The sequence below is a fragment of the Lissotriton helveticus genome, chromosome 3_1, assembly GCF_964261635.1.
Source record: "Lissotriton helveticus chromosome 3_1, aLisHel1.1, whole genome shotgun sequence".
Taxonomy (NCBI): domain Eukaryota; kingdom Metazoa; phylum Chordata; class Amphibia; order Caudata; family Salamandridae; genus Lissotriton; species Lissotriton helveticus.
In genome coordinates this window covers 538133715-538148794 of record NC_136061.1, presented here as the reverse complement: position 1 = coordinate 538148794, position 15080 = coordinate 538133715, and the positions used below count along the sequence as shown (strand labels likewise).

At 44.3% G+C, this 15080-nt stretch overlaps 1 protein-coding gene across 1 annotated transcript in view; it reads left to right on the top strand.

The window, feature by feature from the left end:
- The window catches only part of DNAH7 (dynein axonemal heavy chain 7), a 2019015-nt gene that overhangs the window by 366302 nt on the left and 1637633 nt on the right, over positions 1–15080 (top strand). Inside the window, exon 13 of the mRNA XM_078680414.1 lies at positions 14132–14259. Within this exon, the coding sequence (XP_078536540.1) occupies positions 14132–14259 (128 nt within the window). The remainder of the gene's footprint in view (positions 1–14131; positions 14260–15080) is intronic.

Below are 15080 nucleotides of genomic sequence, written 5' to 3'. Positions count from 1 at the left end.
AAATGAAAGACATCAGACGGGATGTCGACGCAATTGGGGAACGTGTGGCCACTCTTGAGGATAAAGGAGACAGTGGAGAAACTGAATTAGCGACCTTACAGTAAGAGGTAATCCACCTCCATGATCAACACATAGATCTGCAGGCACATCTTGAGGATCTTGAAACCGTTACCGTTGACACAACATTCGGATCAGAGGGGTGAAAACAAATGTGGAAGGAAGTGATATCTTCACCTACATGAGTGACTTATTCAATCACATCCTCAATAACCCTCCCAACACTGATCTCAGGTTGGACAGAGTGAACACAGGGTGGGTCCGCCTCGTCCCGACAAAGCTCCACCGGCAGACATATTAGTCTGTGTACAGGACTTTCAAACAAAAGAAGAGATCCTTCGCAAAGCTAAGTCTATGCACGCTATCACCTTCAGGGATCAAACACCAGTACTATACCAAGATCTTGCCCTGCTTACTCCATCAAATGCAAAGAGACTTTCAACCAATTACTGCGCACCTGCGCCAACGGGCCATTCCATACTCGTGGGGTCACCCGTTCCGGCTTGTCTTCCGACTGGATGGTAAACTCCACCAGCTAAGATCACTATCGGAGGCAAGTCATTTGTTGGGCTTGGAACTCACTGACGAGGATGAAGAAAGGGAGAAGCTCTACATCTGGCATCGGCGATCACACCTCGCGAAGGCGGCGTCAAGGCCGCAGACAACATTCGAAAAGACCTGACCAAGCAGAGATCACGAAAAGGCAACAAGCTGCATTGGAGTCCATTCTGGTGGACCTGGCAAAGACACAGGCTTAGTGAGCATGCTGTTGGATGTTAATCCCTTTTTCATTGTTCGCGGGCGGTGGGTGGGGTGGAGGCCCAGCACTTGGCCACACTATGGACCCCATAAAAGTGGAGAAGTGTGGCTCAATGGTTAGAGCAGGCAGACCTTGATGAAGAGCTCTGGCCAGGGACCAGGGTTCGATTTCCGCCTCGGCAGGTCTCCGGCTCATTAATTCCCCTGACTGGATATTCTCGCCTCAGTGCCTGTTCTGATCATGGGTCCCACGCTGCAACTCTGGGCAATAGCTTGCTTAGTCTCCACAACGGCCCCAAAAGCGCTGGGATGCCTGGCTGCACCTGGGGGGTGCCCAGGAGTGGACATTTTCCTGGAAAGCCAGGAAGGGTTCCTAAGTGGTATACGGACAGCGCCGGGACACCTCTGGTGGAGGTAGCTGTGCGCTTTACAAATTCCGACATTTACATTTACATTTTCCCGCCAGTCACACATGGCTGGCTGACTATTCTTCAAATTATTACTACTTACCTGCAGGCATGTTTTGTTAGTTCAAAGGGGGTTTATGTTTACTGGGGTCCCTCATTCACTGTATCATTGCACAAAGTGGCCTCACAACAAATCACAGGGGTTACCTAGAGATCACGGCCACGAACAAGCACGACGGCTTAGCCTTAGACCTTTAGCTATAAATCCTGCCACTAGGCCCTTAGATGTCCCCCACTGACCTCAAGATCCTCACACTGAACATGAGAAGTCTCAAAAACCCGATGAAATGTAGGGCGATTCTATCATATTTGGAAAGCACTAAAGCTGACATTTGCCTCTTACAAGAGACACACCTCCTTACACGTGACTGCCACTGTCTTAAGTCTTGTATGTTTCCTTCACAGCTATTCTCGTCTGGCCCCACTAAAGCTGCAGGGGTGGCTATATTGGTGTCCCAGTTCTTCCAAGGCTGGGTGGTTCAGAAAGTGGCTGAAATCAGAGGGAGGTTCTTATCTTATCAGTTTACAATAGGGGGTCAAACATTGATTATTGGGTCACTGTATGCACCAAACGAGGGTCAAGAGAGATTATTTCATGAGGCCTTGACAGCGGCAACGTGTTTGGGGTTGTTTACTCCAACCTGAATTTCAACAAACACCTTTAAAAACACTCAAAACTAATTTCCTTTGTTTTACTCAAAAAATGCCAATTTCTTACAATACGCCTTCAAAAGAAAGTATATACGAGCTTTTTAAATCTCCATATTGTTGCATTCCTACTCACTCAATAAAAGAAGCAGCAGGCTTCCTGGACACGTGGCAGGGGTGAACCTTCACGCCAGTGCCTATTAGGAAATGCATACAAATGTGATTGTATAAATATTGGAGGTCATCCATTTAACACTACATAGAAAAATACATTTCTAAGAGGATATTTACTCCGTCACTCGCTTGTGGACGTAAAGGGCACAGGACCATGATGGTAAGCGCACTTACTTTCTGACTGGCGACTCCCCGTAACCACACCTAAATCAGTCACATCCACGGCCCGTACTCAAAGAAACCGCGGGTTTCTTTGGGATATAAAACCATCACGTCAGTTGTTCGCGCCAAACGTGCGACGTCAGATTGCACAAACGTGGTCATTCCCTATTCCGTTTGTTTAAAGGGCTAGTACATATTTGAACAAGTCCCCGTCTATTTCTCTCTTTTTTCATTGCGCATAACTTTATTGTTAGTCTAACAGACAGGCAAGCGAACGGTGGCAAAGCTTACCATGTACTAGTACCCTCGCAAAAAAGGGGGGGGCGGGCGAGGGGGGAAAGGGAGGGGGTGGGGTTGGGGGGTGAAGGGGGGGGGAAGGAGAGTTGTGTACGTAAAACACATTGTGTTTTATGGTTGAGTTTGTCCAAATCTGTAATCACTATGCAGCCTCAGTGTGACATTTATCATAAAACTCCCCTTAGACTATAAAAAGGAATTGTAGCACTAGAACAGCTAACACCACATAAGAACTATAACTCACATTTATGTATCTGACCAAAGAGCTAGTTGACCAGACAATCGATTAGTGTATTTATGACTGTGCCAGGGGCGGACGTCCAAGAATATGGAACAAAATAGTACAAAACTATACTGAGGGGAGGACGGTAGCGAAGGGAGATATTAACGACGCATCACCGACCCCCAAGGTATATCATCATTTAATCCACACCGATGTGTGGACAAACGATGAATCCAACGCTGTTCTTTCTCAAAAATGGAACCCTCACTGTTCCGTTTCAGTTGTTCAATGATGGTCCATCTTATGTCATCTGGTCCATGTCCCTGTTCCAAAAAATGGGCTGTCAATTTTGTATTGCTTTTTTGGCATCTTACGTTGCTACGATGTTCCCCTATGCGCAATTTTATTTTACGTGCAGTCTGACCCACATACTTTAAATTGCAGGGGCAGGCAATCAGATAAACCATGTTGCAAGAATTGCAATTCGTGTGGCTTCTGAGTTGCCAAATCTTTCCTTCTTCCAAGTCCAATGTTTTGACCGCTGATGTCAGATGACAGACACTACACCCGCCACATGGATAGTGACCCACAACCGGAGGCATACCCCAAGCTGAGAGCACACTGGGTTCTTGTACTGCTTCGTAGTTTCGTGGCCGGGTATGTACCAGGGCATCTCGTAAACTTCTTTCACGTTTATACGAGAAGAGTGGTTTTTGCCAGTCACGTCCATTGCTCGTAAGAATTCGCCAGTGTTTACCAATACATCGGGATACGGCATTGGATATATTGCTGTACGTTGTCACGCAGGTGAGTGGTACTTCTGGTTCATTATCCTTGGTAAAATCCTCCAGCAGTGCTTCTCTGTTCTGATTCCTGGCCCTTTTGTAACTTTTTTTCAGGATTTTGGTGGGATATCCTCTAGATGATAGTTTCACCGTCAGATCGGCCGCCTGTTTTTTATAATCATTCACATTACTGCAGTTTCTGCGTATACGCAGGTACTGACCGTAGGGTAAGTTTTCCCGCAAAGGGCGCGGGTGAAAACTTGTGAAATGAAGTCAATAATTTTTGCTGGTAGGTTTGTAAAAAGTCTTTGTTGTTAGGTGATCACCAGTCTTAGTAATAGTAACATCCAGAAATTCAATGGAATATTTGCTGTACTGATGGGTACATTTGAGATGGGGATCACAAGTATTCACCCACTCGAAAAAAGCAAGAAGGCTTTCTTCTGATCCTTTCCAAATTAAAAGCACATCATCAATGTACCTCTGCCACAGGATAACATTGAGAGTGTATGGGTTTGTATTGGCCAGAATGTGGGTTTTTTCAAAATTATGAACATATAATCCGGCAATGCTGGGGGCAAATGTACTACCCATCGAGGTACCCGTCTTTTGTAAAAAGATTTTGTCCTGATATTGAAAAAAATTACGTTTTAGGGCTAGTGTGGCACAGTCTATAAGAAAGGTGCGTGAGGTGTTATACTCCCAAACTGTGTGCTCTAAAACATCAGCCAGAACTTTCAAAGTTGCATCCTGAGGGATGCAAGTATACAAACTTTCAATGTCTAAAGAGACAAGAAAGCAAGGCTCTTCAGGCAACCTCACAGTCAGGAGCATAGCCAACAAACTTTTTGTGTCCTTAATGTAAGTGCTGGTGGTTTGAATGAGTGGTTTGAAGAAAAAATCACAATACTTAGAAAGTGGTTCCAATAGTGTACCTAACCCTGAGACAATTGGCCTACCAGGTGGTGGAAGGCGGTTTTTATGAGTCTTGGGGAGACAGTAAAAGTATGGGATCCTCCCTTCTGAATTAACTAAAAAGTCTGCCTCATGTTTATCAATATAGCCATCATGTTCAGCTGTCGTGACCAACTCGATAATTTCATTCCTTAATGATGTAGAGGGATCTTCAGTAAGTACTGAGTAGTTTGTCGTGTCGTCAAGAAGACGTCTACATTCTGCGTCATAGGAGGTGGTGTCCTGTATAACGACACCCCCACCTTTATCCGCACTCTTGATTACGATGTTGGGGTCCTTCTGTAGAGATTCAATAGCCTTGAACTGTCCTGCCGTCAAGTTTTTAAAGGGGGTGGGTTCTTCCATGAGTTCAACATCACGGAAGACCGCCTGCTCAAAGGCAATGATCTCTGCTGGGACTAGATGTGTGGGAGGTGTGAAAGTGGATTTATTTCTAAACGTAGTATCACTACCTCTAGTCTGATTATCAGTTCCGTTTTGGTGCTCAAAGAAGGATTTTAATCTCAGCTTTCTAAAAAACTCACTTAGTTCACAAAGCAGTTTAAAACGATCAAGCCGTGATGTAGGTATAAACCCGAGGCCTTTCTCCAAAACCTCTACTTCCTCAGGGGTTAGAATTCTGCTTGATAAGTTTGTAATCAAGCTCAGACATTGCTGGGGCCCGCCCTCTGGTCTTGCGTCTTGCTGCGTGTGTTGTCTCCCACTACCTCTGGTGTCTGCCACTGGACATGATTCCCGCCTCTCTTCTTGCCCCGGCCTCTCTGGCCAAACCCTAAAAAAGGGGGGGGGGATACATATTCGGTTGGAACTGAGGGGGCGGAGCAAAATGAGGATTCCAGCCCATTTGTGGAGGGAATGGTTGTTGATTGTAAGGATTTGGATAAAAACCCCCATCCCCTTGTTGTTGGTAGGGGAACCATTGTGGGGTATTTTGGGTTATCCTACTCCCGCCGCGGCCCCTGTGTTCCCAACACTGAACCCGCTAGAGTTTGAGTCGTCCGAGACATCAGAGTTGTAATTGGTGTGGTCTAGTGGTGTATATTTATCACTTGCGTAAGGATAAACTTTGGCATGAGACCATTTTTTTAAATCCTTCTGGAATTTTTGAATCTTTGACTGGGTCAGATTGTCTTTATAGTCGTTGAGTTCTTTATTGAACTCATCGAGTTTCTTTTTGAAACCTGTTACGGTAGTTTTTAGATGTGTCTCTGTTAACTGGATTTCCACCATTATGGCCTCCGACAAGCGTAAAGCTGTTTTTATAATTAGGAGTGCTCAATCATGTGTGCAATGCCAGGCTATTTGGGCCCATTCTTTTCTAAACACACTATCATTAAGAAAAATTCGAGGGGCATTAGTGACCAAAAGGCCATTAGGGGCAATCTTATTGGTCAGGTACTCTTTCATCATTGTTCCGTGTACAATGGTTCTAATCCGACTCCTTTTTTGTTCGCCCAACTTATCCCAATCCGAAGTTTGGGATATTGTAAATATGTTTTGACAAAAAATTGGAAATTAAAATAATTGATTCATTCTGGACCAAAAGAGTTATCTGAAGACTTACTGTTTAATTGAGTGGGTCGTGTGGTCACTTCCAGGCCCCCATTCCAAGCTATTGGCAATACTGGTGCTTGTTTTTGGTTTTTGTATTTAGTGAGGCTTGTCCTTATTGCCCGTGAGCCCAGACCCAGTTTTGGTTACAGTTCCCACAGTGACAGTCAGAATCAATGGGCATACATCGACCCCTTTCCCCATAGGTAGAGGCACAAGACAGGGGTGTCATCTTTCACCCCTGCTCTTTGCATTATATACGGAACCTTGGGTGCAAAGAGTTAGATCTCACCCATATATTACTGGGGTCCCGTTTGGAGGGAATGTGCACACTGTTAGCCTGTATGCGGACGATATAATGGTGACATGGGCCGATCCCACCACTGCTCTTGGAGCCTTCCTTGCAGAGCTGGACTCCTTTGCGAAGGCCTCGGGATTTAAGGTTATCGCTGAGAAGTCTGTTGTGCTTAATCTCTTCCTGCCACTCCAAGTTCAGACCAGTCTGCAGAGCCAGCACCCCATACAGTGGACAAGTGGCACAGTCCCATACTTGTAAATCTAGTTGGCGCCCACATTACACATCCTGCTACCTGGCGAGGGCGGGTTGGGGATCCCTGATTTCCAGCTTTATTACTTCGCAGCACAACTACGTCACCTAGTGGATTGGAGTCTGAGAAGCATTGGTTATTTCAGGATCGGGCGGTGGCAGGTACGTGTTTGCAGGAGATTCCCTTTCTTAAAAAATCACATAGGCCCCCCAAACTATACGCATCCCATGTAATGCACATAACACCAGCAGCGTGGGACCAAACCAGCATTAAAAATAATTTGACCAGCTTCCCCTCCCCTTTCACCTCGCTCTTTGATAACCCAGAATTCAGCCCAGGGATGGGCGAGACTGCTTTAGCACATTGGCGCTCCTTGGAGTGCTATGCCCTAGAACATCGTTTTGACATAGAGGGGGTACTTTCTTTTACGCAGGTCAAATCTGATGATGGGAATTCTGAGTCAGAAAGGCTACGTTATTTGCAACTTCGACACTGGGCACTACAACCACATTATGGACCACGCATGCAGAGACATCTTACACCTTACATAAAATGGCTTATAACTAGGACTTCGGACAAGACGCTAATTTCGGACATCTACAAGATGTTAATTACACGACATACACACTCATACAACGCAAACCGGGCATGCTGGGAGAGAGATCTGGGAAGGAAACTGAGCAGTAAGGAGTGGGAGGGTGTATACCGTAGGGCACGACACACAGTGAGCAATACGAGATTAACTGAAACACTGACAAAAGTAGTTACCTATTGGTATTGCACTCCATAAAGAATACATAAGGTAGACCCCAAACAAAGGGCCAATTGCTGGCGAGGGTGTGGAAAACAGGGAACACTGGTTCATATCTTGTGGGAACGCGAACATTTACAACAGTATTGGTCTCAGATTCTGGCTGAGATTGATAAGTATCTAGATACCCAACTGCTGAGATTCCCAGTCTACGTACTTCTAGGGGTACCAAACCCATTAACGTATCCCTTAAGTCCAGGAGATGTCGCCAGATTGCAATAGCCTTGGGATCAGCTTTTAAAAATATCTTGATTCATTGGAGAACTCCCCGGTCCCCCACTCACGCAGGATGGCTCCAACCCTTATGGCACGTACTATGGATGGAGAAAATAACCCTCACACTATCAGGGAAGCGTTCGGTGTTTGGGGATCTTTGGCAGCCGTTCCTGACACTACTTACACCAGAATTCCGTGAACTCACTTTCTCTAAATACTTACGCTTATTACGCTTACCAGACACTAACGCCACTGTGGATCTGGGGACGGACCAACAAGAAACGTCACAAGACTAAGCTATAGAACTACAGACGTTACAGTGAACGAGGGTGGGGGGGGGTTGTATGTTTTTCCTTCCTTTTTTTTAGTTGGATCTGGTTCATATGTTAATTGCACAGGGCTATTTGTTGCCCATGACGAAGCGTACACCTCAATGTGGCATTGTTTGTCTGTTTAGAAATCTTAATAAAAGATTTGAACCTAAAAAAAAAAGGTTAAAGGTACGTTATAGTTAGGTGAATATCTCACATTAAGCTTTTGAAATAAAAAAACACAGAAATTCACCAGTTATAGTTGGGCGCATGGCCTGGTCTGTGGGGATTTCTGCACCAGACCCTGCATTCAACTTCACACCCCCGTAGGCAGAGTGTGGCATGGAGTTGGCTGTCCACGAATAATATATATATACATTTTTTTCACTGAAAAATACAAAAGTTAAAGTAACTATATATTTGGGGTGATTAAATGACACTGTTTTTTTATGAAATAAACTTAGAAATTCACTGACAAAACTAAAGGTTAAAGTGACAATATAGTAGGTGAATATTTCTGTAACAACATTAGTGTTTTGACCTACAAAAACACACAGAAATTCACCAGTTATAGATAGCAGACCTAACTAGAAGTTGCGCCCCCGCCAGGCACCGCAAAAACAGATGTTTTTGTCACACCTAACTTTAAACTTACATTAGCCTTTGTTTTTTTCATTGAATTTCTAGTTTTTTTAACATAAAGTAATATTTTATTGCCATACGTAAAGCCAACCCCACACAGCCTCTGGTCCTACACAGTAGGGGGTGCACTGCCTTTGGTTGTACGTGGCATGAGGTTGGCTGCAGTCTCTGTTTCCCAGCTGGCAACCAATCCCACTCTGCGCATAGCCTTTTGCTGTGCACAGCATGGGGTTGGTCACATGGTTTGGCCTGCTGCCAGGCCCTTTGGCCAAACCCCCAGCAGAATGCCAACCCCACACCGTGCAGAGCTTTTGTTGTATGCAACGTAGGTCCCCTGGAGCCAAAACAGCTATATTAAGCGGAGTTGGGCATGCATCCACCCTCCCTGACCCCCGGGACTCCATCCCCCGGGGCCAAAATCTAAGGGAAGACAAGCGTTGCGCTCCACACCCGGAGCCATACTAGGTCCCACGACCCCATCCTTGGGGCCTAATGCACTTAATCTGGCCTCCCTCCCCAAGCCTTCTTAGGCACTTGGGACCCTAGTCACTAGGGCCAAAACCTAAGGAGAGAGGGTGGGCAGCCCCCTTCCTCGAGCCCTAATAGGCCTGGGGACACCATCCCACGGGGTCAATTGCAATAAAAAAAGGGGTGCGCAGTGTAGCCTCACTCTGTGAGCCTTATTAGGCACTGGGGACCCCATCACTCAGGCCTGGGTGCTTTTACAAAGGGAAAGAGGTGTCCAGCCCTCTTCCCCAAGCGAATTTGGCCCCAGGGACCTTATCCTTGGGCCTGCATTATAAATAGGTGGATACTCTGATGCCCACGCAGGACTCCCACCAAGCACACATTGGGAGACCCCATGTCCCTGTGGCCCCAACCAGCTCCCTGTGTGGTTCAGGAGCCGGCATTGCTCCCGCTAATTATACTGCTTCCTCCAGATGAGAGCAATATGTGTTCTGTTTCCCTGCCCGCATGAGTGCGGGCAGGGAAACCGAACACAAGACTGCTCCCAACCAATGGGAGCATTCTTAAATCTCATTCGTTCTGGGAGCAGACTTAGCGGGTCATTACGATGGCGGTAACAGGATTTTGACTGACCAACAAGTTGTTGATGGTACCACCCACCAGATTTTGATGCAAACACCTCGTAGGCAGGTGGCAATATCCCTTTTTTAATTGCAGCTTGTGCTGTGACTCAGAAAAGGGCTGTATCACAAGACGCAATTGAAAACGGGATGTTTTTAAACATCCATGCACAATGTGCCAGGCCCCATGTGGAGCTTGGCACATGGTGCACGGATGTTTGGGAGAGCACCACATACGTCCCTCTTGCCTCATAACAGAGGCCCATCGGGCCTTGCTTAGGCCCCCCCAAAGTCCCTTTCCGTCTGCCTTTACATGGCGGTGGGACTGCCATGAACAGGCTGAGGGAAAGCGACATCCTAATCCCTACGTCAGTGACTCCACAGGCGCTGGCTCCATTATAGGGATTAGGCTACAACTGCTGCCCAGACGGGCTCCTTGAGCCTGTTGGAAGCGGCGGCCTTTCTCCCCGCTGACCATACCATGAATGATTTAATATGTAAGGTCATAAGCAGTGCATTGCAGGGGGGGGGGGGAACAACCTTTACAACGCAACAGGGGCATAAATTATAGTTGGCTCAGGTTACTAGAACTGCTGGATTTCACTGGTTGGGTGTATGAGTCTGAGGGGGTCTGTATGTGAGTGCATGAGTCTCTAAGTGGGTCTGTGCAGTGCTCCGTTTATTCAATCTTGTGTACATATGTTTTCACCATCTCATTATCTCCGATGAGAAACATGGCACTCGTAGAGCGGTACGGTCCAAGATTTGTTTATTTAATTTTTGTTAAGTTTTTAAAGTGCAAATAGCGCAAGTGAATAGACGGTCTACGCAATTCGGCACACACCCTTATGCTGGACAATACAGTCCCTTCATCTAGATCGGCAATTTAAAGTGCTCTTGTGATATTCAAGTGACAAGCAACAAAAAATAAAAAAATAACATGACTGTTGATCATACTTCTGCTATAGGCAATTTCAGTGAACCATTTTCAATTCATGTAAAGTACACATATCATATATAAGCAGAATCTTCTCTCGACAAAATGTTATAAATTTCAATTAATTATCATGATGTATTTTAAAGAAGGCAGGAGTTAAGTAGACATAATATAATAAATAATATTTTTCCTAATCAATCTTAAAGAGTTACATCGATCACAGAAAGTGTGAATGCTAGATAATTCCTCAAGTGTGTGTATATATGTCTCATTTCAAAATAACTTAAAATTGTTATTGATGATAAATGCACATTGTTTGTTAACTATTGGATACCCCTCATACTAAAGTAGTAAATTCCAAATTCATCAATAATAAGTTATGAGGAATCATTGTGGAAATAAATGCATAGGGATACTAAACATTTGGAGAACCCTCAAACTAAAGTAGTCTATTATGACAAGTAAATTATCAATTTTACTTAGAGAGTTCCATGTATTAAAAGTTTTGGGGATCCTTTGTTCCAAATTACTCATTTTATGTGCCTTCAATACATCATGTAGTTTCCCATATGTCGTATACCAATACTTTTCATACTACGCATAGTAAAGGCTGCTTCTTAGAATCTATTAGTGCAGTACTGTGCTTTATTTCCTATAATTTCAACAGTTCAAAGATAAAACAAAGAGAGTAAGGTAGCTTATTCTAAAGATGAGATGACTGGACCGAAAAGGCTCTACCACCAACTCGGGAGCGGACGTACTTTGGGACAAGAAGAAGATTAGCGTCTGAAGAGCACAGTCTGTGGGCAGGATGATACCGAAGAAATTTCATCAGGAGGCCCAACTCAATGGATGGCTTTATGCACTAAGCAAAAGGATTTAAAGATAATCCTTTTAGGTACAAGAAGCCAGTGCAATTTGTACAATGCTTCAGATGCCAATGAGAAACTAGGAAAAGAATGAGCTAACCGAGCTACTGTAGCCTATATCCTATACAGACGCATGAACAGATAGTCCAGACCACCTAAAGAAGAGAGTTATCATAACCTAATCTGCTCAGGTTCGCTGCCTTTACCACCAGTAGCCACAGGTTGATAGGAAGGAATGGTAGGATCTTAAATAGCGTTTTTAACATGGAAAAACATTTTGAGAGAGTTTATTGACCTGTGAGCTTAATAATAGGCCTGAATCAACTTGAAACCCTAAATTCACAGTGGAAGATGGAGGAGTTTTCTCTGGCCAATGGCAGAATTCAGATGGCAGGGCTGAGGTTCTTTTCCCGTGGCATAGCAAGTTGTATTTGGGGTACACTGATTAATGTCATATCAGTAATTCCTTGTATTACGTCAACTAAAAATCTGCTTTTACCAGGCTTTGCCATACCAAGAGAAGGAACCCATAAAAAGGTGAAAGTTAGTAAAAGTAAATTCATGCAGACTTTCGTCTGTGCCCTGGACTGCCTGCCTCTTATTGTAGTGGACCTTAATAATGTATGTGCTAGCCCGTGGATGCCTGAGGAGGTAGGCAAGTGCTCTATCAGGCTTTTTGCCCTCCCTTTTCATCTTCCTACCAAGGTAGTTTAATTCCCTCTTTGCAGCCTCGTTTGTACTCCTCTAAATTTGGTGTGGATTTCTGACGGGTTCTGTCCATTCCATGGGGTGCAGGAGTCCTTTTCCAATGCATGGAGTTCCCTTTCTGGTCTACTGAATTGTCTTCGGGTGGTTTTTAGTACCCCAGACTGTTTGGCTATGTATGCTTCCAGATTAACTAATTTAAATTCCCTCCTCCCCACCCCCGGGTGTATTAGCACTATCCACTGATTGCTCGCTAAAAGAAAAATAAGCTAAAATGGCAGTTTTAATCTTCTCCTTCAAAACAGGGGCCTGTAAAGCACTGGTTGGCAAATTACAGGAGAAGGTGTTATCCTGTGAGCCTGGATTGGCCAGCTCCAGGAGGACCGAGGGTGATTGTAGAGCATTCTGGGCTTTTGCTCAAACTATGCGGCCATTAACCAACATCTCTGGTAACCAACCAATAATCTATTCTGAACCATAAATTGTATGTAACTGAGACACATGTGCCTTCTTGTTGTGTAGGGTGTCGAGTGTGCCATATACCGATGATACTATTTTCTGTCATGATTGTAGTTAATTGTGAGGTGCCCAATGAGTGAGTGGTGTATCCTGAATGATCTAGGACTACATTGAAGTCCCCTTGTGGGTTGAATTGTGTTATTTTCAGCCACATACCGTGAATGAAGTTTGGGCCTTTAAACACACTGTGGTTATGATTTTGACCAATAAAGTGCCGTGCAGGAGAATGTATTCACCCCCTAATCACAACTGATTTTTGGGGGGCATAGTCTGGTCTCTTTCTTTCTTGCAGTTGCGACTCCTCTAACATAGGAGGATTGAAACGCTTCCTAGGTAGCGCCAGTCCATTTCGCTCATAATATTAACATCATATGTTTGGTTAAATTGGTCTTTTCTAGGAGATCGATATAAATATCATCTCTTTTAGACAGGCAAACCTCTGGCGAGCCTTGCACGGAATATTCTTGCTATGAATGTTCCAGTTTAAGGGGGTCTAGGAGCAGTCCACGGCTTGGATTGTAAAAGGGTAGCAAATCATTGGCTGGCTGGGTGTTCACTGATGCCCTCTGCAGTGTTGTGCATGTCCAGCAAGGTACTGTGTGACCATCAGTTAGGAGTGACCTAGGATTATGCCCTATGTAAAGTCCACTCCTTTCTCACTCTCACTTAACAAGCCAATCTGAGGCAATAATCCCCCCTAACCGAAACCTGCTGCATAGTTATCCAGAACTTAACTCTGCCAAGTGAAATGAATCTGATAAACTTGCTAACGGCAATTGACAAACCAATAATCTTCACAACGAAGGAAAATGTGTGGGGAAATCTGTGGATCTCTCCAAGGTGACCAAGGTTCATTGTCCAGATGCAACTGAACAGTGAGTGGGCAGCTGGGGGAAACCGTGTTTGAGAGTGCAATCAAAGAGAATTTACGTTATAAATCATTGCTGTATACTTGCAGTCTTGCTGGTACATTACACACAGAGGAACTGTACCCAATAACTGGACCTGGAAATGAATGGGTCATATGGGTCCATCTTTACAAGCATAAGCAAACCAACTCGCCAATCACTGCACAAGAAAAACAAATTGAATGGAATGGATAAAGGTAATAACCAAGATGTCATATGATTGGTGATATCGCTGTTGACCTTTACCTTATTCAGTTGCCCGACTGTGCATCTATATTGTTCCCAAGTATTTTTTCTGCGTGCTATCCCTGGAGAGTTTTTATCAACGTTAACGCATTTATTTCAATCAGTACTTTTAGATTTAAATGCATTTCTGTGAAACCTTCCAGGGCGTTCGATTCCACACACTGATACATATTTTTTATATTGATCGTCAGTATTCTAGTAATCTTAAACATTCTTTATGTTTTTGATTGCAGTTCATCCGATTGGGAATGTTTGAACTCCACTGTGATGAACTGATCAGGTCCCTGGCTAAGCGTTCTGAAGCACTTTGTGGAAAACTGATCGACAAAATGTTTCAAGATCACCAGGAAGCAAACAGGAAGTAAGTATCAATGGGAAAGTGACATAAACAAGTTTAATGTTTATATGCCGAGCTCTTGAGAACATTGGAGAAGCATATTTCGTCTTTTTAGTTTTCACCTAAGACAGCGCATGCGCTCTCACTTGCGAGAGGTATTTTATAAAACAAGGGGCTTGCAGCCCGCCGGTTGCTTATCATCGTTGGCTTCCTTGTCACTCTTATTTGCTGCCTTCAAATGGTCAGTGGCTGTTGGCTTCACTTCCTCTGTTTTTTGCTGGAGCATTGACTAAGTACTGATTGTTTCAGCTTGATTGCTGTCCTTCCGCTGATCACACTGTTCAGGTACTACTTTTATTTCTTTTTCTTCTCTGTTGTCCTTGTTGAACACTTTCCATTTTTAGCTAAACATTTTTTTGCAGTTTTATATAATGCCAACTGGACCCAAAGGTATTGGAGTGCTTTACATGATCACCAATTACATTACATAAAGAAACACTCATTCTTGGTAGGCATGGTGAGAATAAGTGAATTTCCCAGAATCACAGGATGTTGAGCTGACGGTGAGACTCAAACCTAGTTCCCCCGTTCAGCCGCTCCAGCCGTTACACCTCATCCTCTGTTTTACAATGCCACTCACACTTCAAAGAAGCCATTTTGTCCTTTGAAATGGATGTTTATTGTGACAACAGATGTTATCTGCTTCCAAATGTTTTTTTATTAAGACATGGACATGGGTTCAATTGCTTTATATAGGTTATAGGATTATTTTGCCAAATGTCACATTTTTTTCTTCTTCACTAATGTGGAGATTAACTGACCAGCTCAGAATGACATGGGTGTGT